The 24,269-nt window shown below is 45.4% G+C and overlaps 1 protein-coding gene across 1 annotated transcript in view; it reads left to right on the top strand.

The window, feature by feature from the left end:
- Positions 1–456: 456 nt before the first annotated feature.
- The window catches only part of LOC141152861 (uncharacterized), a 47,765-nt gene continuing 23,952 nt past the window's right edge, over positions 457–24,269 (top strand). Inside the window, exons 1-3 of the mRNA XM_073637508.1 lie at positions 457–825; positions 9,688–10,216; positions 20,728–20,824. Of these exons, the coding sequence (XP_073493609.1) occupies positions 573–825; positions 9,688–10,216; positions 20,728–20,824 (879 nt within the window). The 5' untranslated portion in view covers positions 457–572. The remainder of the gene's footprint in view (positions 826–9,687; positions 10,217–20,727; positions 20,825–24,269) is intronic.

Here is a 24,269-nt window from a genome sequence, read left to right as displayed (position 1 = left end):
ATGACCTATCCTAAGGATAGGCCATCAGTATTATAGTCCCCAACCCCTTTAAAGATCCCTTTGTTCTTGAGAATGGAGAGGAGTTTTAATAATAGGGAAAGTGCAAACTTGCATGTTTTTACAGCACTTTGTCATTTCACCCATTTAAGAAGATAAGACGATGCCTTTAATATAAACTTCATATTCATGAAATGATCTGTAACAATACATCCACCCATTCATTGTAGTTTAGAAAAAAAGGTGCTTCAATACATCTGTGAAGTACTGCGTATCTACATGGGTATATATGATAAAATGGGTAATAATATAATATTTTCGAGTTGCAGTTCATTAGGGGAAGAACTGAGACCAAGGTGGGAAGTTCATCTTTATTTAGTCTGTAGATTTCTGCCTTGTGGTCAGAGTGGTTGTCACAGACTATAAATTTCCTAGGCGTGGTTAATTCATTTTGGGATTACCTAGTATGTTAGAGAAGTAGAGGAGGAGCGGATCCTGTGTGCAAGCAGACTGTAGTGTGACAGCCGGCGGGCACAAGGGCAGGACACAGATTCAGTCTGCACAGGGAATCAGAAATGCCTCATCCAACTGTGCAGATGGGCGAGAAGAAAAGCCCAATCAGGAGAGTACTGAGTAAATTCAAGAACATTCACGCCTCTCACCCAGAAAATGGCCCCCTACTGCCTCAAAAAGGCCAGCACAAAGAAAATCCTTGTCTGAAAAAATTTAAAGAAAGTTTAAGATTTGACATCCCCATCACAAATTATGTCAAATTCAGAAACAAAGTGAATCTTATTTCTGAACCTCGGGGAAATTGTAAATCAAAAGGTAAGTCTATTTTTTAATCATCTGTAATATACGCTGTATTTCTATAATCATTTTCAAAATCTCCGCTTGCTGTCAGTGAATGAGAAAACTCCTGTTTACATTCAGAGGCTGCAAACCCCCTATAGATCTACTTCTGCTCACACATCTGGGGGTCCGTTACAATTCCATCCAGTCTAGACAATGCTCTGTGAGCTAAATAGCCAGAAAGTTAGACTGATACATTGTTGATGACTGTTTTGCTGATGGAGAAGTATCCACTTCTTCACTGAGAGCATTAGTGTTTCATTCACTGTAGAAAGTTGAAGAACTTTTTGTTTTTAAAGTCATAAGCGAGATTTACAGAAAACTGAAAAACCTCTTTGAAATGTAGCAAATGTGGCAACCAATTTATTATATTTCTCAGGATCATTTATAAATATTTTACCATGCAAATATGTTAATTTGACAATTTATGCTTATTTTGTAAGCATGAATTTAACCCACTCCTGACTTGACAAAAATGTACTGAAACTGCGGGATCAGAGAACTTCTGAATTTAGCCCCTTAGGCCCCCTTCACACGTCCATTTAAAACACATACGTGAAAAAACAGTACCAGTGTCATCAGTGTGTCCATTTTTACCATCAGTGTATTTCTGGTATGGTAAAGAAATTACAACGCTTCTTCTATACTTTGCAATGTTGCATCCAGACGACACTTGGACAGTACCCAAATTCCATTTGTGTCCTATATGTGTTTTTCATGGACCCATAGACTTGTGTTGGTCTTTCTCATCTGTGTGCTGGAAAAAAATGGAGATGTGAATAGCACCATACGTTTTAATGGGTACATGTGGCATCCATGAAAAAAAACAGATACTACATGTCCTAGAAACACAGACAAGTGGAGGAGGCCTTAGATGCTGCAGTCTATAGAGTCTGAAGACATCTAAGAGGTTACACAGCGGGGATGTTATGTCTCACCTGGTGAGGTGGTTCCTTGAAGCTCCTGGTCCATATAAGCAGTTCTTCAGCAACAAGCACAATTGATACAGGTACAGCTGGATGGCTGACCCAAGCTGAAGTGGTGATGACTATGGTGCAGATTGTAAAGGTAATGAAGACATGAAGCAGAGCCTGATTACTGATAACTGATTAGCAGAGCTGGAACTGCGATGACTGATGTAGCAGAGCTGGAACTGCGATGGTTGATATAGCAGAGCTGGAACTATGATGGCTGATGTAGCAGAGTTGGAACTGCGATGGCTGATGTAGCAGAGCTGGAACTGCGATGACTGATGTAGCAGAGCTGGAAGTATGATGGCTCATGTAGCCGAGTTGGAACTGCCATGGCTGATGTAGCAGAGCTGGAACTACGATGGCTGATGTAGCAGAGCTGGAACTGCGATGGATGGTGTAGCAGAGCTTGAACTGCGATGGCTGATGTAGCAGAGCTGGAACTGCGATGGCTGAAGTAGCAGAGCTGGAACTCTGATGGATGATCTAGCAGACCTGTAACTGCGATGGCTAATGTAGCAGAGCTGGAACTGCAACGGCTGATGTAGCAGAGCTGGAACTGCGATGGCTGAAGTAGCAGAGCTGGAACTGCGATGGCTGAAGTAGCAGAGCTGGAACTCTGATGGATGATCTAGCAGACCTGTAACTGCGATGGCTAATGTAGCAGAGCTGGAACTGCAACGGCTGATGTAGCAGAGCTGGAACTGCGATGGCTGATGTAGCAGAGCTGGAACTGCGATGGCTGAAGTAGCAGAGCTGGAACTCTGATGGATGATCTAGCAGACCTGTAACTGCGATGGCTAATGTAGCAGAGCTGGAACTGCAACGGCTGATGTAGCAGAGCTTGAACTGCAATGGCTGATGTAGCAGAGCTGGAACTGCGACGGTTGATGTAGCAGAGCTGGAACTACGACGGCTGATGTAGAGGAGCTGGAATTGCGATTGCTGATGTAGCAGAGTTGGAACTGCGACGGCTGATGTAGCAGAGCTGGAACTGCGATGGCTGATGTAGCAGACCTAGAACTGCGAGGACTGGGATCAGAAAGACTTATGATAGCAGTGACTGATGTAGCACTGCTGGAACAATAATCACCAGAATAGCAGAGTTGTAGCAGCAGTGGCTGATGTTGCAGTGCTGTAGGAATGATGAATGTAAGAGCAGAGTTGTAGCAAAGATTGATGTAGAAGAGCTGGCGCAGCGGTGACTGATGAAGCAAAGCTTGCATATTTTCCTGTTTGTAATAGCGCACTTCAAGTAAATATATAGGATCCTAAATATTACTTAACAAATAGAAGAGCATATGTATAACGAGTACTACACCAGTCTGTCATGATAGACACGTGTACTAGCTTAAGGCACAACATCTCATAGGGGTGCCTATATGAAATACTTATAAATGTCACATAAATGAAGAACAATGCCATGGAGGGAAAGCTGTGCAATAAACTTCATATGCAAATTGCCTCTTCAGAGAAAAAAAGGACTTTAACTCTATATCGCCACCTACTGGAAGCACCAATCCTACAAGTCACAATCAACCCTTTAGCGAGTCGTGCAATGTGACTTAGGATAAAAGCCGAATCAGAATCTCAATTTGCAGACACTGTGTTTTGGGGTGTTGGCCCTCATCAGTGCAAAGTATGAGAACTGATAAGATGAGTTAAATTATTCCAAGAGTCAGTGTCATAAGTGGAGTTATGAGTTATACAGATCAAAGGCAGGGGGCGTTTGATCACTGCCTGCACCCCCTGCTGTAAACTGGTAACTGAAGCAGGTTATCTGATGAACAGCAGACATGGAGTGTGTACACAGAGTAATTAACAGGTAGCTGTCAATATTGGATAACTATCTGGGCCAAGAGAAGTGTCCTGTATGCCTCCTTTGGCACATAGGTGTTAAACACGGGAGCGTCAATGCTTTCACCTTGTGTAGCCATTCCATCTGTACTCCATAGACAACACAAGGTGAAACAATATTTTAAGGTTTTTTAAATTATAATTATAGCCTTACAGAATCCATAGATATATCCATAATCAGGGAGCATATTCACATCTTTGGGTAAAATTGCAAAAGTTTTGGTAGCTGGCAACCCACAGGAACACAATGTCTCCCTGAATTATGGATATATCATATTCATGTGTGGTATGTATAGAATTATTGAAGGATGTTCAGTAAGATGATAGCCATATTGTTTCTCTAGCAGGTTTCTGGGGGAAAATATGACCCAGAGCAGAAATGAAGGTTAAAACTGGATTAGAGTCGAATCTAATCAGCCGCCCCTCTCTTACCTCAGTGGAAGTAGGAGTAAGGGGTCTGGTCAGACGCTTTATAACATGTCATTTAAGGATTACCCCAGGAGAGAGAGAGTTAGTACAGTGGTTAAAAAAGGTTACAAAAGATGAAATATTAGAGACATACATACAGGCAAAAACAGTATAAAGTATAATAACCTCCTAGAAAAACATACTGATCATACTTCAAGCAGATGGTTATCCAACATTGCCAGCTACCTGTTAATTAGTCTGTATATATGATCCATGTCTGCTCTTCATCAGATAACCTGCTTCAATTACCTGTTCACAGCGGGGAGGGAGGGAAGTGATCCAATGCCCCCTGCCTTTGATCAGTATATTCATAACTCAACTTATGACATACAGGAAGAAGGTTAATGATTAACAAGCCAGATTAGATATCAAAAATAACAGTCAACAATATCAGTAGCAGTAACTTTATTGCAATAAACCCCCAGTTCAAATACAATTTATTGGCAAAATGTACAAACTTTCTGCTGTTTACAATAAACAAATCAATCAAGAACAATGCAAATAGCTCAACACAACTAATATAACAAGTGGCTTCTCCAAATTCATTACAAAAATGACATTTTTACTGACTTCTGCTGTCTCAGAATTATGCAACCACTTCATGACAAGTGTCTTTAGTACTTAGTACATCACTTTTTGGCTGTTATTATGACCTGCTACAAATGCCACTCAAAGCCAGAAGCCAATTTCCTCATGGGCAATGGCCTCCAGGTCACTAAATATTATTGGATTTGCTGCTACAACCACCTTCTTCACATCCTACTAAAGATTTTCTTTTAATTTCAAGTCAGGCGACTGTGATGGCCACTACATAACCTTATTGGTCTTCTTTTGAAACCAAAACTTGGTGGACTTTAAGATATGTTTGAAATCATTGTCCTGTTGGACACCCAAGCTTCAACTTCTTCAAAGAAGTCATGACATTTTCTTCTGGGATTTCCTGATACTTGATTGAATCCATCTTGCCCACCAGAATGCTGCAGGTTTACAGTGCCAGAATAAGCAAAGCAGCCCTAGAGCATCACCGAGCCACCACCATGCTTCACTTTAGGCATCACCGAGCCACTGCCTTGCTTCAGTGTAGGCTTAACCAAGACTCTGCCATGCTTCACTGTAGACCTCACTGAGACCCTGCCGTGCTCCACTGTAGGCTTCACTGAGTCGTAGCAATGCTGCACTGCAGACACCACCAAGACCCCAGCCTGCTTCACTGTGAGCAGGCTGTTCTTTTTAGCATTTGCTTCATTCTTCCTCCTCCCGACATATTACTGACCCATAGTCCCGAAAAGTTCCAGTTTTGTTTCATTGCTCTAGAGAATAGAATCCCAAAACCTCTGTGGTTTCTTTATTTGCTTTTGAACATATTGAAGCCAACTTTTCTTGTCCTTTTAGGTTAGTAGAGGTGTACGTCTTGCAGTTTGGTCATGGAGATATGCAGTGTTTAGCATGCTCCCTTATGGGCAAATAGCTACTACCAATTCTTGCTGCAGTTATTTTGCAGTGTCTCAAAGATTTTAGACTACCTGTCCCCACAGTGATCCCGTGACTGGGGTTCTGGAACTTCAAGCACAGGACTCTGTAGTCCCATCCGCAATGGAGTGGAGATGTGAATGTACAGCCTCAGCTCCTTTTACTGTCTATGGGACTGCCTAGTACAGCACTTGGGCTATTTCCATCGGATCCCATAGACGATGAGGGGAGTGGAGGCTGCTCCATTCAGGATGGGGTTGCAGAGCCCCATTCTTAGGATCTATTCGGGCCAGATGGCTGGGTCCGATCAGCAAGTTATCTCTTGTAAACGCTACAGTGGCGGAGACTCAGCGCTGGACCTGGGGATGGTGAGTAAAGCGCTGTTAGTTTTTACATTTCAAATTGTATCAAGGGATCTGTATTTTTTGAAAGGTGACAATCCCTTTAAAGTGATGAAGAAGACATTGCTTTTTAAACTCCGGGGATTGGTCTGGCCCCCAAGATGTGGCACAGTAATTGGCCTGAGAGGTCCAGCAAAAGACAGAATTTTTGGATGCCTTTCACTTGCTGCTAAGGACTTTTCCTATGGGGTTATTCCCAAAAATAATTTCCAAAGGTGCATCCATCACATAAGTGAATACATTTTTTTATATTTATCAATTATTAGTTGGCAAGTCTCTCTTTTGAGGTTGGGATTTTTTTCTATATACTTTTTCTATATACTGGGTTGTGATGCTATGATACTGATACTAAGTAGTCTAAGCGTCTTTTCTCTTTTTACTTCCTAACTCGGATTTTCAGTGTTAGATTTTATGTTGTGAACACCTGTAACTAACTGTACTCAAACTTGATGTTTCTTTTCTTTTTGGGTGGAGTTTGGAGTAAATTCTGCTCCAATATCCACATTAAAAAGAATGTTTCCAATGCTCTTTGAGTAATCTTCCCTTTCATTTTAATGGGAAAACACATCAACAGTAAATATTTGACAAAAACAAACAAAAGACCCCGTGCACAAAAATTGTGCCAAAAATGTGGATTTAACAGATTTTTCAACCAAAACATGCCCTTTTATATGTATTTTAGGATGGGCTGGATAAAAGGTCTACTGTGAATCTGAATAAACCATAGCTGGGCACCTACTGAACAAGTAGCGCTTCTGTAATATTACCCAACTATGACATGTGCCTAAATAAAAACTGTACTATATAGTGCCTAAAGGGTAATAAAGTGATGGCTATAGGATATGCTACCACTTTATGATCAGATGGGGCTCTGACCTCGGGAACCATAACCGACACTGAAAATGAAGAGGTTGCTGCAAATAATTCATAGCTGCATTCCCTTCAATGTATGTAAATGTGCAGCACTGCTGAGGTCATCCGCTGTGATGTCATAGTACAATGAGCATGATCACAGGTTATCAATATACAGGGTTATTGCTCAAAGGGTTGTCACAAAACAGGAATAAACCTTGTGATGTGACAATACATGGATAATAAACGCTCTCGTGTCATAGGAAATGTTTATTGTACACAGCTAAGTCGCGGTATGGAAATAATGGCTACAGTGATATCACAGCATAGGAAAAACAATCAGTGATGTCACAGTATGAGGTAATATAGCTGTCACGGGTCACGGGTTTGTCAGGTGTGACATACAGTCGTTCTGGAGCCAGCTGTAGAAGGTCACTGTGCTTGGCATTGCAGACGCCTTCTTGATTCCCTCATCTCTGTAGTATAGTTTTATCCTTCTTCCTTTAGGACCCAGCAGTGACCTCCACCTTCTGCTATTGATTGACACACCCTTGCTGGGTAGTTAAATAGTCTCAGTTTCTCCAGAGAGTCGCCGGTGATAGTTCTATGTACCTCTGTGTAGTCTTGGAGCACTAGCAGTCGGCTAGTTTCTTCTCTGGTACCCTTGGAGGAAAGTTGGTGTTATCTCCCTTCCCTATCTAGGGCCTTGCTCTAGGGACATTCAGGGCTTAGGTTCCTGCTCGACGATAGGTGTGGAACCTATATAGGAACGATAGGCTAGGCAGGGTGATATTAGATCTGCCTAGGGGTCTCTACTCCCCCTTTCCCTAGTGTTTGGGTTTCCTCCCCCTCTTCCCTTCGTGTTGCACTTAGTCTTTCCCAAACCTTGTATGACAATAGCACCATGATATTTCACAGTACAGGAAAAATAGTGATGTCAAAGAATAAGGTAATATAGCAACAGGACCGTGATGTCACAGTACACAGATAATAAACTCAGTGATGTCACAGTACAGGGCTGATAAGTAATGATGTCACAGTACATGGATTATAACACAGTGGTGTCACAGTACAGAGGTAATGTCACGGGGATACTGCGACAAAGAGGGGCCAGAAGACTATGGTGTGTGATTTCACTCACTCCTGCACTGTTAAGAAGTACTTCACTATCGTATTAAACAGTGCAGGGTTTTTCCTTGCTAGCAGTACAAGAGTTAATTTGTCCAGTTGAAGCTCCTGGAGCTTTCCTACTTGGATTGTTTCAGCTGTTCAGTGTTGGCCACTCCCCTCTGCTATATATGATTGCCTCTGGCACTTAGAGATTGCCAGTGTTAGTTCTTACTGCCTGGTTCTGGAGTTGGAGGTGTAGCACGTGGTTGTTGTAGGCGTTTGGAGATTTATTCAGGAGACTGTTGCTCAGAGTTTTGTCTGTGTGCACATTCTCATACTCTCCTATTTGGTTGCTCCTCCCATGTGCCCCACTCTGTTTTTTGGTGACTGTATTTTGTATGGTTGGTATTTTCATTCATCCCTGCCGTCTCCCCTTGTTTGTCTGGTTAGTGTTTTCCTATACACTTCTGCTTCCCACTACTCTGGGTGGGGGAGTGGACAGATCAGGCTAGATATAGGAGCATAGCAAGGTATGAGAACCCAGTGTCTCCACCTTCAGGAATAATCTGGGGAACCGGGACAGACTAGGGCACACCTTGTTCTAGGGACCTGGTTAGCGCCCAAAGTCCCAACACTATTGTGACAGGTAATACACAAAGTGATATTACAGTACTGGGATAATAAACACACGGAAGTCACAGTACAGGACTGATAAGTAATGATGTCACAGTCCTTGGATTATAACACAGTGATGTCACAGTACAGTAATACACACAGTGATGTCACAGTATAGGGATAATAATCACAATGATGCCACAGTGCAAGGATAATAATCACAATGATGTCACAGTACAGTGATAATACACACAGTGATGTCACAGTACAGAGATAATACACAGTGATATCTCAGTACAGTAATACACACAGTGATGTCACAGTACAGTGATAATAAACACAGTGATGTCATAGTACAGGGATAACACACAGTGATGTCACGGTACAGGGGTAATGCACACGGTGATGTCACAATACAGGGTTAATACACACAGTGATGTCACAATACAGGGGTAATACACACAGTGATGTCACAATACAGGGGTAATTCACACAGTGATGTCACAGTACAGTGATAATAAACAGTGATGTCACAGTACAGGGATAATAAACAGTGATGTCACAGTACAGGGATAATATACACAGTGATGTCACAGTAAAGTGATTATAAACAGTGATGTCACAGTAAAGTGATTACAAACAGTGATGTCACAGTACAGAGATAATAAACCGTGATGTCACAGTATGAGGTAATAAAGCATTAGAATAGTTCACACAGTAATGTTAAAATATAAAGGTATCGCACATGGTGATGCCACATTACAGTAGTAACACTGTGATTTCTCGCTGTTGGATAATAAGCTTTGGTATTCTTTGTGAGGACTGGACTTCTGATTTACCTTTTATTTCACCAGTAGACAATGTTCTGCCCTGTTACATACGCCATCGCACTTTATATAATTCACTGCCTGGAAAAAAGTTGCCCGATAACTATATATTTTTGAGAAACCACAAATATACAAATTATGTTCCCATGCACCTTCAATGGTTGATTTTCCACTTCTGGTGGTCAAATCACTTTTCAACCTAAATGTCTAGATGGCACAATATACATTGAGGGTGATGAGTCGTTTCTCATTGGTTTTATCTTACAGAACATCTGAAAAGTCTGATCAGCAAACAAGAATACTATGACGCCTGTTTATTCATCCATGACGCAGAGCAAAATGGAAAATGTGACGGCAGCGAGTTATATGAGGCCGTAGCCCAGGAGATGTGGCGATGCTTGACTCTGGCCATTGATGGTGATTCCAATCAGACTGCGACTCTTGCGTCCATCTCACAATGCATTCAATGGGCAAAGCACCAACAATGCAGCAAAGGTCCTGACTGGAGCCCACAAATGTGGGTCAATCACGTAGAGAGTCTTTTTGAAAATGATATTAAGAAGAACAATGCAAAACTTGAACTCGAAAGAGGCCTGGACCAATATCTGGAGGAACTTGAAAAGAATCTGTCAGAGATTATATTGAGACTTGAACATTTTCCAGAGGCCCTGACTGCGTCGTACTTGAAGTGCCTACATGTTGAGTTATTTAAACAACTCACGTCTTTGTTCGATAAGAAACTAAAATATGAAGATCACGTGCTGCTGTTCAAATGGGCTCATAAGGAGCATAGAAGGTGCGGTATATATTGGTAATACAGATTTGTTAAGTATTTTAATATGCTATGTTGAAGAGTGAGTCCAGGCTTAGAAAAATGTCTGCTTTCTTCTAAAAGAAGAAACATACACACATATATGTACACATTACACATTACAAATACATAAACGCATTACACCTATTTATAGTGGGTACGGAAAGTATTCAGACCCCTTTAAATTTTTCACTCTTTGTTTCATTGCTGCCATTTGGTAAATTCTAAAATGTTCTTTTTTTTCTCATTAAAGTACACTCTGCACCCCATCTTGACTGAAAAAAAACTGAAATGTAGAAATTTTTACAAATTTATTAAAAAAGAAAAACTGAAATATCACATGGTCATAAGTGTAACGGGTCTGGGAGGCGGAACCTCTGAGCAACTATACAAGGGGGCAGTCCTTGTAAGGAAGCGGGTGGCTCCCAGGGAAGACGGGCAGGTAGTCACGGCAAGTGACAGGAACAGTCTCTGGGTAGAAGGGCAGGTAGTCACGGCAAGTGACAGGGACAGTCTCTGGGTAGAAGGGCAGGTAGTCACGGCAAGTGACAGGGACAGTCTCTGGGTAGAAGGGCAGGTAGTCACGGCAAGTGACAGGGACAGTCTCTGGGTAGAAGGACAGCAGGCTGGTGGCTGGTGAGCGCTCCCAGGTGAGCGGGCAAGAGTCTCTGGACAGGCAGGTGGTCAAGCAGGAATCTGGCAGGTGACTGGCAGGTAACAGGCAGGAATCTGGCAGGTGACTGGCAGGTAACTGGTAACGGGACCTGAGGGCTGAAGCAGAGTGAAGGCTTTGCAACAACATTGCTCGGGCACCTCCATTTTGGAGGAGGTGCCTTATATATGGGAGGTCCTCTGGCAATTGGCCGGGGACTCCTTAGGACGGCGTGCGCGGTCCCTTTAAGAGAGGGGGAGCGCGCGCGCACGCGCCCTAAGCACACTGCCGGGTAAGGAGAGAGTGCCGGAAGCAGCGGGGAGAGAAGCGCTGGAGGACGCCGCGCCAGGAGCGGGGAGGTGAGAGGGACGACGTCTCTGCCTAGTACTGGGCAGAGAAGCCGATGCTACAGTACCCCCCCTTTAGGCCCCCTCTTTTTTTGGCCAGAAAGAAATTTTTCAAGGAGAAGCGGGGCATTGATGTTGTCCCTGGGTTCCCAAGTTCTCTCCTCAGGACCAAACCCCTTCCAATCTACCAGTAAAAAGGTCTTTCCTCTTACCCTCTTGGAGGCCAGAATACTCTCTACCTCAAAGACGTCATCAGCGGAAACCGGAGCAGGAGGGGCACCTGGATTATTGGAAAAAGAGTTAAAGACAACGGGTTTGAGGAGAGATACGTGGAAGGAGTTGGGAATCCGTAGGGTGGCCGGGAGTTTTAATTTGTAGGCCACAGGGTTAATTTGCCTGAGGACTTCGAAGGGACCGATGAATCGAGGGCCCAACTTGAAGGAGGGTACTTTGAGCCGCACATGTTTGGACGAGAGCCAAACCTTGTCTCCCGGACGGAATTGAGGCGGATCCAGACGTCTCTTATCAGCATATCTCTTCATCCGCTCAGAAGACAGAAGAAGAGCGGACCTGGTACTCTCCCAAATAGTAGAAAATTCGCTGACAAGAGACTCCGCAGCAGGGTTGTCCACAGAAACGGAGACAGGAAGTGGAATCCGGGGATGTTGGCCACCGACTATAAAGAACGGGGATTTGGAAGAGGATTTGCTCTCATGGTTATTGTAAGAGAACTCGGCCCATGGTAGGAGATCCACCCAGTCCGAATGGTGTGCATTAACGAAGTGCCGGAGGTAACTGGTCAGGATCTGATTGATCCGCTCCACTTGACCATTGGACTGTGGGTGGTAAGCGGAGGAGAAGTCCAGGGTGATGTCTAGCAGCTTACATGTGGCTCTCCAGAAGCGTGAAGTGAACTGAACCCCACGATCCGATACGATGTGGAGGGGCAGGCCATGGAGACGGAAGATGTGGCGGATAAAGTCTTTAGCCAGCTCGGGTGCAGATGGGAGACCAGGCAGGGGAATGAAGTGGGCCATCTTAGAAAAGCGGTCAGCGACAACCCAAATGACTGTACAACCGGCAGAAATAGGAACATCGGTGATAAAGTCCATAGCAATGTGCTGCCAAGGAGCAGCAGGTACGGGAAGGGGCAGGAGATGGCCGGCTGGTAGATGTCTGGGAACTTTGTTACGGGCACAGGATGAGCAGGCCGCGACGAAGTCTACCACGTCCTTACGCAGGGTAGGCCACCAGTAATGCCGGGTAATGAGTTGGAAGGTCTTCTTTTGGCCAGCATGGCCAGCTAGTTTAGAAGAATGTCCCCAGCGAAGAACCCTCTCCCGATCTGGTACAGCTACAAACGTCTTACCGGGTGGGAGATGAGTCAGATCCAAGGGGGCCACATTCATCACCTTGGAGGAGTCGATGATGTGCGTAGGCTCCTCCTCTTGATCGGAGGACAGGAAGGACCGGGACAAGGCATCAGCTTTGACGTTCTTGTCCGCCGGACGGAAATGAAGAATGAAGTCGAAGCGGGCAAAAAACAACGGCCACCGGGCCTGGCGAGGATTGAGTCTCTGGGCATTTTGGAGATATGCCAGGTTTTTGTGATCCGTGTAGATAATTACCGGGTAAAGAGCCCCTTCAAGCAGATAGCGCCACTCCCCCAGTGCCAATTTGATGGCTAACAATTCACGGTCTCCTATGGAGTAGTTGCACTCAGACGAGGAGAAGATTTTGGAGAAGAAGCCGCAGGTTACCATTCTCCCGGTAGAAGATCTTTGGGTGAGTACCGCTCCGGCTCCGGAGGAGGAGGCATCAACCTCCAGGTAGAATTGTTTATTACAGTCCGGACGGTGCAGGACGGGAGCAGAGGCGAAGTCTTTCTTTAAGGAAAGGAAGGCCTCCTCAGCTTCAGGCGACCATGTCCTGGGATTAGCCCCCTTACGGGTAAGTGCAGATATGGGAGCAGTCCGAGACGAGAAGTGTGGGATGAAAAGACGATAGTAATTAGCGAAGCCCAGGAATCGCTGTATCGCCTTCAAACCTTCAGGATGAGGCCATTTTAGAACGGAAGAGAGCTTCTCGGGATCCATTTGCAGACCTGTCTGGGAGATGACATAGCCCAAGAACGGTAGGGAGGTCTGGTCGAAGAGGCACTTCTCGTATTTGGCATAGAGGTGGTTCTGCCGAAGCCTAAGCAGGACCTGACGAACATCCCTTCGGTGTGTGGGGAGATCCGGAGAGAAGACCAAGATATCGTCCAGGTATACCACTACGCAGGAGTACAGGAGGTCACGGAAGATGTCGTTGACTAGTTCTTGAAAGACAGCGGGAGCATTACAGAGACTGAAGGGCATCACAAGGTACTCATAGTGACCGTCCCGGGTATTGAATGCCGTCTTCCACTCGTCTACTTGACGGATACGGACCAGGTTATATGCTCCTCGTAGATCCAGCTTGGAGAAGATCCTGGCGCCCTTGAGACGGTCAAACAATTCGGAGATGAGCGGCAGGGGGTATTTGTTTTTTACTGTGATGAGATTGAGTCCTCTGTAGTCAATACAGGGACGTAGCGAGCCGTCTTTCTTTTTGACAAAGAAGAATCCGGCTCCAGCCGGGGAGGTAGATTTTCGGATAAATCCCCTAGCCAGATTCTCTTCAATGTACTCAGACATGGCCCGGGTCTCGGCTGCAGACAATGGGTAGATACGCCCACGGGGAGGAGTGGTGCCAGGTACCAGGTCGATCGGGCAGTCATATGGCCTATGGGGTGGCAACGTTTCTGCTTCCTTCTTACCGAAGACGTCCGAAAAGGGCCAGTAAGGAACCAGGAGACCTGGTAAATTAGCTGGAGTAGGCGGAGGGCGAGCTGGACGGACCGGAACCAGGCAGGACCTATGGCAGTCTGGACCCCATCGGAGTACTTCACCGGAACGCCAGTTCAATACGGGTTCGTGTGTCTGGAGCCAAGGTAGACCTAGCAACAGGGAGTGAGAAAGTCCGGACAGCACATGGAATGAGATTTCCTCAGAGTGCAGCATTCCCACCTGCAGGGTTATGGGTTCAGTGACGAGCAGGATGGTCTCCGAGAGAAGTCTTCCATCCACGGAGGCGACTGACAATGGTTCAGCCAGGGACTTGGTGGGAATACGGTATCTCTCTACCAGAGACTGGGAGATGAGGTTTCCAGCAGCTCCAGAATCCAGGTGGGCGAGTTCAAAGTGACGGTTTTCTCCCCAAGCAATAGAGACCGGTAAAGTCAGAGACGGAGAGGACTTACTTTTGTCTAGGACGACCTCTCCAAGCGGTCCTAGACACTGGCGTTTCCCGGCTTTTCCGGGCAGGAACGGATGAAGTGCTCCATACTGCCACAATAGAAACAGCTTCCCTTGGCTCGGCGAGATTCTTGGCGAGATCTGACCATCTTGGTCTGGTAGATCTGCATAGGTTCAGGCGAGAGCGCCCGCGGAGTGACTGGTTGAGAGGCAGGTCTCAGGGAAATAGGAGCAGAGCAAGAAAAGTCTTTCTCCCAGGCAGTCTCTTTGGTACGTTCGTGGAACCGGATGCCAATCTGGGTAGCTAGTGACACCAGGTCATCCAGAGTGGTAGGAATGTCCCGACCAGCTAACTCGTCCTTAATCCGACCGGAAAGACCCTCCCAGAAGATGGACACAAGAGCCTCATTTTCCCAGGCAAGCTCAGAAGTGAGGGTACGGAACCGTATGGCATATTGGCCCACGGTGAGACTCCCTTGGCGGAGACGTAGCAGAGAGGAGGCAGAAGAGATTTTCCGTCCAGGTACATCGAAGACTTTCCGGAAAGCAGCGAGGAAAGACGGCAGGTCGGACACCAGGGGATCCCCTCTCTCCCACAGGGGATTTAGCCATGCCAGTGCTTCCCCAGTGAGATGGGACATGATGAAGGCCACCTTGGCCCGGTCGGAGATGAACTGGTATGCCAATAGCTCAAAGTGCAGGGTGCACTGGTTTATGAAACCCCGAGCTAAAGTAGGTTCGCCGGCAAAGCGTGGAGGTGCCAGAAGCCGAGGTCCATAGTTGGGTACCATGAAGGGACTGGATTGAGGTACCGCAGGAATGGGCACGGCTGGACCAGAGGTAGACATAGACGAGTCACACAATGCGCCTAGACGAGAGTTAACGGACCGTAGATAGGACAGTACCACCTCCTGCTGAGTTTTCTGACGTAAGACTTCCTGGTGCAGATCGGAGATCTGGGGGCCACCGGGTTCCATGGCCCGAGCAAACTGTAACGGGTCTGAGAGGTGGAACCTCTGAGCAACTATACAAGGGGGCAGTCCTTGCAAGGAAGCGGGTGGCTCCCAGGGAAGACGGGCAGGTAGTCACGGCAAGTGACAGGGACAGTCTCTGGGTAGAAGGGCAGGTAGTCACGACAAGTGACAGGGACAGTCTCTGGGTAGAAGGGCAGGTAGTCACGGCAAGTGACAGGGACAGTCTCTGGGTAGAAGGACAGCAGGCTGGTGGCTGGTGAGCGCTCCCAGGTGAGCGGGCGAGAGTCTCTGGACAGGCAGGTGGTCACGGCAAGTGACGGCAGAGCCTCCAGGTAGGCTAGCAGGCGGGTAGCAGGTGAGCGCTCCCAGGTGAGCGGGCAAGAGTCTCTGGACAGGCAGGTGGTCACGGCAAGTGACGGCAGAGCCTCCAGGTAGGCTAGCAGGCGGGTAGCAGGTGAGCGCTCCCAGGTGAGCGGGCAAGAGTCTCTGGACAGGCAGGTGGTCACGGCAAGTGACGGCAGAGCCTACAGGTAGGCTAGCAGGCGGGTAGCAGGTGAGCGCTCCCAGGTGAGCGGGCAAGAGTCTCTGGACAGGCAGGTGGTCAAGCAGGAATCTGGCAGGTGACTGGCAGGTAACAGGCAGGAATCTGGCAGGTGACTGGCAGGTAACTGGTAATGGGACCTGAGGGCCATTTTGGAGGAGGTGCCTTATATATGGGAGGTCCTCCGGCAATTGGCCGGGGACTGCTTAGAACGGCGCGCGCGGTCCCTTTAAGAGAGGGGGAGCGCGCGCGCGCGCGCCCTAAGCACACTGCCGGGAAGGAGCGCGTGCCGGAAGCAGGGGGGAGAGAAGCGCTGGAGGACGCCGCGCCAGGAGCGGGGAGGTGAGAGGGACGGCGTCTCTGCCTAGTACAGGGCAGAGACGCCGATGCTACAATTAGTATTCAGACCCTTTGCTCAGTATTGAGTAGAAGCACCCTTTGGAGCTAGTACAGCCATGAGTCTTCTTGGGAATGATGCAACAAGTTTTTCACACCTGGATTTGGAGATCCTCTGCCATTCTTCCTTGCAGATCCTCTACAGTTCTGTCAGATTGGATGGCGAACGTTGGTGGACAGCCATTTTCAGGTCTCTCCAGAGATGCTCAATTGGGTTTAGGTCAGGGCTCTGTCTGGGCCAGTCAAGAATGGTCACAGAGTTGTTCTGAAGCCCCTCCTTTGTTATTTTAGCTGTGTGCTTAGGGTCATTGTCTTGTTGGAAGGTGAACCTTCGGCCAAGTCTGAGGTTCAGAGCACTCTGGAAGAGGTTTTCATCCAGGATATCTCTGTGCTTGGCCGCATTCATGTTTCCTTCAATTGCAACCAGTCATTCCGTCCCTGCAGCTGAAAAACACCCCCATAGCATCATGCTGCCCCCACCATGTTTCACTGTTGGGATTGTATTGGGCAGGTGATGAGCAGTGCCTGTTTTTTTCCACACATACCACTTAGAATTATCACCAAAAAGTTCTATTTTCATCTCATCAGACCAGAGAATCTTATTTCTCATAGTCTGAGAGTCCTTCATGTGTTTTTGAGCAAACTCTATGCGGGCTTTCATATGTCTTGCACTGAGGAGAGGCTTCTGTCGGGCTACTCTGTCATAAAGGCCTGATGGAGGGCTGCAGTGATAGTTGACTTTGTGGAACTAACTCCCATCTCCCTACTGCATCTCTGGAGATCAGCCACAGTGATCTTGGGGTTCTTCTTTATCTCTCCCACCAAGGCTCTTTTCCTACGATTGCTCAGTTTGGCTGGACGGCCAGGTCTAGGAAGACTTCTGGTGGTCCCAAACTTCTTCCATTTAAGGATTATGGAGGCCACTGTGCTCTTGGGAACCTTGAGTAATGCACAAATTCTTTTGTAACCTTGACCAGATCTGTGCCTTGCCACAATTCTGTCTCTGAGCTCCTTGGGCAGTTCATTTGAGTTCATGATTCTCATTTGGTCTGACATGCACTGTGAGCTGTGAGGTCTTATATAAACAGGTGTATGCCTTTCCAAATCAAGTCCTATCAGTTTAATTAAACACAGCTGGACTCCAATGAAGGAGTAGAACCATCTCAAGGAGGATCACAAGGAAATGGACAGCATGTGACTTAAATATGAGTGACTGAGCAAAGGGTCTGAATACTTATGACCATGTGATATTTCAGTTTTTCTTTTTTAATAAATTTGCAAAAATTTCTACATTTCTGTTTTTTTTTCAGTCACGATGGGGTGCAGAGTGCACTTTAATGAGAAAAAAAATGAATTTTTTTTAGAATTTACCAAATGGCTGCAATGAAACAAAGAGTGAAAAATTTAAAGGGGTCTGAATACTTTCCGTACCCACTGTAGCTGAGCTACCTGTGAGATTGAAAAATCCCTTTGTCCCAGGGAGGTGTGAAATTGAACAATGCCCTGTGCAACTGAATGGCAGGCCAGAGTGTGAAAGTAAATAGTGTCCTACAAACTCAATGCACTGCCAGTGTCTTAGGTAAACTATTCCTGAACAATTCACCTCCCCCACTATTATGCCAAAACCAGAATGAGATATTTTTTTCACTGAACTTTATGTACATGCATAATAGAGACAAAAGGACAGTGAAAAAAACGCTGAAAAAACACACCAAAAACGCACCAAAAAAGTAAGAAAAATCCTGGCAAGAGATCAGGTTTTGCTGCAGAAAAAGACGCTGAAAAAACCATGATGTGTGAACATAGCCTAACCCTCCTTCCCTAACACCCCTCCATTACCCCCTTTCTCCATGATTTTATTGCTCTCATACTCTTTAATGGATCAAGCTCCTAAATAAATGTGATTTTTATTTTACCCTTTTCTACAGTGCTGGACGTTTTTCCCTTTCTTCCCCTTCGATTTTTGCTTACTTCGTATCTTTAGGATAGGTTATTGATAGGTGGGTGTTCCCGGTGCTGGCCAGGACTGCTTAGTTGTGGAGTTGCACAGAGCAGCTCCTTCATCTGCATAGTGGCTGCAGGTGGGTACTGCACATCCACCCTCTGTTGATTCACCGCTGGCACTGGGAACAGCTGATCGGCGATGGTGCCTGGTGTCGCAACCCCACCGGTCAGATATTGATGATCTATCGTAAGGATAAGCCATCAATGCTAAAGTCCCGGACAACCCCTTTAATTACCTTAGAAGGAGAATAGTTAAAGGCCTTACCGTCTGACAAGCTCGCTGATGGATTCACTGGTAACCCAGTCTGCAGTCAGCTATGTACTGTGATATATAGAAACTGCGGAAGACAAACGGGTCCAAAATTTTGACTATAACCCTGTTTATTTATTTTTTTTGGCCAAAAATACTTGCATTTAAGTGATTAGAGCCAGGAGTTATTCACGGGTCAAGATGAGAATAACATGTATACTCATCCAGGACACATGTAGTACAGTAATATCACAAAAAGAACCTTAGCTACTCTTCTCTTCTTGCGTCTATAATATGCTAGTGGATCAGCAAAGAACCATGCCACATCTTAAAGGAGTAACCAGCCTTACTGTAAATGCTTAACTATTACTATTCTTACTTGTTTGGTTTTCATAGAGCTTCATACAAAGCCTCCCACCACAGATATACTGATGCGGTGCAGGTACTGAAGTCCCATTCTAGTGATTGGTAGGGCCCCAAACAATCTACTAGTAATGGTTTGAATTCCCCTTTAAACTATTGGTTTGCTTCTAGTCTTAGAAAGTAGCCGTTCTGCAATATGTTATTAGAACAGATGTTTTGGCAATATCACGGATGATATTGCAGTTGCAGTCGTTCCCTGAAAAGCCCAAAATTCATATACGTATAAGTGCTGTAAATAGTGTATTAAGGTTGTGGGTCCCATTTAAAGGTTTTGCATTAGGCAGAGGCACAACTCGATGCTTATGTGTCCCAATGTATATTTTCCAACAATCCTGATTAAGCCTCTTCCAAAGTGGTCATTATGGGTCATTTCTGGGTATTTTTAGGTCAGTCCAGCTTTAAGCTGCACTACAAGGTGTGCATTTTCTACCCCTCGAGGTCGAGGTGGTTGGCGGTAAAAAAAAATGCAAATCACAGTCTATAAGGTTATGTCTGCATCAAGTCCTGCTCTCCACGAAGCACTCTGACGAGAATCCATTGCTGCACTTGTCCTCCTGATATGTCCTGTCATTCATTCTCTGTTTCAGCTGCACTCGCAATGTGGGGACTTTGCATTTCAGAGTTAATTAATGCCTGATTATACGAGCAATAGAATTTACAAACAGAAAATGAAACCTTTTCGTGACTTGGAATTTCCTAACGTCTCTGGAGGGCTGGGAATTTCCCCGTCTGATAAATTTATATTATTGCAAGGAAACATTTAAAAACCATGGAATTCTTTCCAAGAGACGGATGCCAGAGAACTGTGCTAGAAATACAGCGTTCATGATGTGATACATTTTTTCCATGTTAGTCTTACTTTCTTGTTGTATCTTGATCACAGCCAAAGCTCTGTTTTTCTGATATAAAGCTGCTTATTCTCTCCCACAGACTCACAGATTAATTACTATTTTTTTTTTGCTGCCTGCTGCCACCATTATGGGGTTCAACCTATGGGCCCCTTTTCACAGTGTGCCACACGCAGCAAACCGTGGGCTCCTAAACGATGATGTATATCATAAGCCCCCTTGCAAATAGACATCAAAAGGGACATTGTGAAAAGGGAGCAATCAGCTCACCTGTTCGGGTGCACCGCAAAATACTCCAGTTATAGCAACAGTACAAGCGATAGCTGTCACTCACATCTTAAAAGAATTGCTTTATTGATTCAATACAAAAAAAGTGCTGAACACAACAGCAAAAAAAAATTAAAAAGGCAGAAAATAAATATCCGCTACGCTCCCTGGCAACATGTTTCAGACCTGTATGATCCTTTGTCAAGCCTAGGAAGGGACATTCCTATCATTTCCAACCTCTTAAATGCTGCTATAATGGTACCCTCGGGAGCATGCTCCATACATCTCATCAACTATACATATATAGCAGATGTCACTAATGGAAATGTAGGCCCGAGTTGGGCCCAAAGGCTCAGTGGGCCCCAGCACCTCCCTGGATTTTTTGGGTGCTGATGCCCTGAGCTCTCCCTACGAGTGACAATTGCCCCTTACTAGGTCTGTAGACTGTATCAGAAAATGAAAACATATGTATTGCTGTTTTATATATGATATAATAATACCTGCATCCACATACAGGCTGTGCAAATGTCGGGTTGGATCAGAAGATTTTGATCATATGCTACTTGGAAACTGGTTCTTCAAGAGTGGGGACAAAATAGCTTTTACCGGACGTGTAAGTTAATTTAGCCTTACTTTCACGCACTTCAATGGGTGGGATATTTGAGGGACAGCCTTCGCCATTGACTTTACGTTGTCTGTTATATGAGACTCTGATAGGCTATGGACACCTTTTTCCATGATTTTTACATCTATTAGTGGACACTTTTAGTTAATAAAATTGCACTAAGTTTCAGGCCGCAAACTACATTTTTTCATTCATTTTCCGACCTCCCAATATGTAGTTTGCAGCCTGATCCATGTTTCAGATTGTTCTCTGGTAGAAGTGTCCCTCCCGGTAATATAGGCTGAATGTGATATTTATGTATACAGGGTGCTGCTATTTTCACTTGCATCATGTATCAGTACAGCTTCTGTCCAACACCTCTTTTCTCTTCATGTCCTTACCTCCTTGTTTGCAGCCTGAGGCTTTTTTCTCTGCTCTCCATAAGACTTTAGATAGTTTTTCCCCTGTCCATTGCGAATCTTTTTACAACTTTCTCCCTTCTGCTGTTATCTCTAACACTGAGTGAAAGGAGAGAGCGCAGAGAGAGAGTTGGGTCTCTGATGGATTTGTAACGATTTTCCAAATCACTCAGCTAGATAAAGAACTGCGGCAAAATGGTTGAGAATTTGTAAAGAAGACTATTTAGAAAGTTGCTTTACTTTGCATTTAGCAAGCAAATGAGCAATAAAAAGATTCTGCGCAGAGGTGTATACGGCCTTTGAGGCCCTGATACACATTAGATTTAAGTCAGTTGATCCCACCGTGATGGACATGAGCAGTCAATCATCTAAGGCACAGATGTCAAACTCAAACACACAGGGGGCCAAAATGAAAAATTTGGACAAAGTCTCGGGTGAACCAGTACACAGTATAATGGGCCCCACATAATCCTCAATACAGTATAATGGGCTACACATAATCCTCCATACAGAATAATAGGCCCCACATAGTCCGCCATACAGAATAATGGGCCCCACATAGTCTTCCATACAGTATAATGGGCCCACATAGTCCTCCATACAGAATAATGGGCCCCACATAGTCCTCCATACAGTATAATGGCCCCACATAGTCCTCCATACAGTATAAAGAGCGCCACATAGTCCTCCATACAGTATAATGGGCCCAACATAGTCCTCCATACAGAATAATGGGCCCCACATAGTCCTCCATACAGAATAATGGGCCCCACATAATCCTTCATACAGTATAATGGGCCCCACATAATCCTTCATACAGTATAAAGGGCCCCACATAGTCCTCTGTGCAAAATAATGGGCCCCACATAGTCCTCCATACAGAATAATGGGCCCACATTGTCCTCCATACAGAATAATTGGCCCCACATAGTCCTACATACAGTATAATGGGCCCACATAGTCCTTCATACAGTATAATGGGCCCCATATAGTCCTCTATACAGAATAATGGGCCCCACATAGTCCTTCATACAGTATAATGGGCCCACATAGTCCTCCATACAGTATAATGGACCCACATAGTCCTCCATACAGTATAATGGGCCCCGCATAGTCCTCCATACAAAATAATGGGCCCCACATAGTCCTCCATACAGAATAATGGGCCCCATATAGTCCTCTATACAGAATAATGGGCCCACATTGTCCTTCATACACTATAATGGGCCCCACATAGTCCTTCATACAGTATAATGGGCCCCACATAGTCCTCTATACAGAATAATGGCTCCACATAGACCTCCATACAGAATAATGGGCTCCACATAGTCCTCCATACAGAATAATGGGCTCCACATAGTCCTCCATACAGTATAATGGGCCCCACATAGTCTTCCATACAGAATAATGGGCCCCATATAGTCTTCCATACAGTATAATGGCCCCACATAGTCCTCCATACAGAATAATGGGCCCCACATAGTCCTCCATTCAGAATAATGGGCTCCATATAGTCCTCCATACAGAATAATGGGCCCCACATAGTCCTCCATACAGAATAATGGGCTCCGCATAGTCTTCCATACAGAATAATGGGCTCCGCATAGTCTTCCATACAGAATAATGGGCTCCATATAGTCTTCCATACAGAATAATGGGCTCCATATAGTCCTCCATACACTATAATAGGCCCCAGATAGGGGTGGGGGTTCTGGTGTCACGGGCCAAATATGATCACCCTGCGGGCCAGATTTGTCCCACGGGCCAGAGTTTGACGTGTATGGTCTAAGGTGAATGAGGTCCTCCCAACTCTTCTCCAATAGATGATGGCAGGAGAGAGAAGAAGCAGACATGTTGAATTACAACTCTCCATAAATGCTATTCCAGTAGCACTTTTGGTGAAGATGATGGGTGGGCGGGTGTAGCTATGCCTTGTCCAGCCCCCGCACTTCTCCATCTCCGCCCATTTTGGCAGAGCTGATTCAAACTGGTGTGAAAACGGCAAAAGTTGCAAAATTTTTGCTCAACAAAAATGTTTGCAACTCTTCAAAGCATTTTATGGCAGTATTCTGGAGTAAAAGCTTTGATGAACGAACCCCATAATTTACTGGATACTACCATAATATCAGAACAGGACGCGTGACTTCTCATACACTAAACTGGGGCTGGCACTGATCCTGTTATCAAAACAGCTAATAAAATTGACAGTACACAACTCCTACAAGAAGGAAGCATTGCAGACAAAGGGGCCTGCACTGTACTTCCCGAACAATGATCACAGAAATAAGGGTTGTATAGGATTAGAAAAAAAGTCTTACTACCATTTTTGTAACTATTTCTGGCATTGCAGCGTTGCAGGGTGCGGAGGGAGCAGTCCTCAAATCCTGAGATGGGGGGCACTATTGCAAACTTTGCATTAGGGCTCTGGAACTACAAGTCGACATGCCATTTTTTGACCCACACGGGGATTGAAACGTTGCACATTAATTATGCTGAATTAAAGGGGTTGTTCTATCTAGTTCATTTTGTGGCTTGTCAACAGGATACACTATAATTGTCCTGAAGATGTATGTAGGTCCCACCGCTAAGACCCTTGTCTGTTTTGAGACACTGTCAGGAGTGGCACTCTCCCTTCATATCTATGGGACTTCCGAAAATTGTTGGAGCTACCATAGACATGAATGACGAGAGACGCTCAAGCGCGGGTACTAGTGGTGAGCGAGCGTGTTCTGTTAACCCTTTCGGCGAGCATGCTTGGGTGCTTGCTGAGTATCTTCAGCGGTGCTCGGTGTTATGTGTTAGTCACTCGTTGCTCATGATTTGCGACTGTTTGACAGCTTTAATATATGTGAGGAATGCCTAAGAAACAGGTAGTCCTCACATGTATTAAAGCTGTCAAAAAGTCGCGAATCATGAGCACTGGGTGACCAAAACATAACACCGAGCACCGCTGAAGATACTCGGAAAACACCCGAGCATGCTCGTAAATCTCGAGTAACGAGCATGCTCGCTCATCACTAGCGGTCACCTCTCTT

The sequence above is a fragment of the Phyllobates terribilis genome, unplaced genomic scaffold (genome assembly GCF_046119375.1).
Source record: "Phyllobates terribilis strain yellow unplaced genomic scaffold, ASM4611937v1 Scaffold_7__3_contigs__length_470593459, whole genome shotgun sequence".
Classification (NCBI taxonomy): Eukaryota; Metazoa; Chordata; class Amphibia; order Anura; family Dendrobatidae; genus Phyllobates; species Phyllobates terribilis.
Note: the sequence above shows the minus strand (reverse complement) of the source record. Positions and strands in the feature narration are given on the sequence as shown.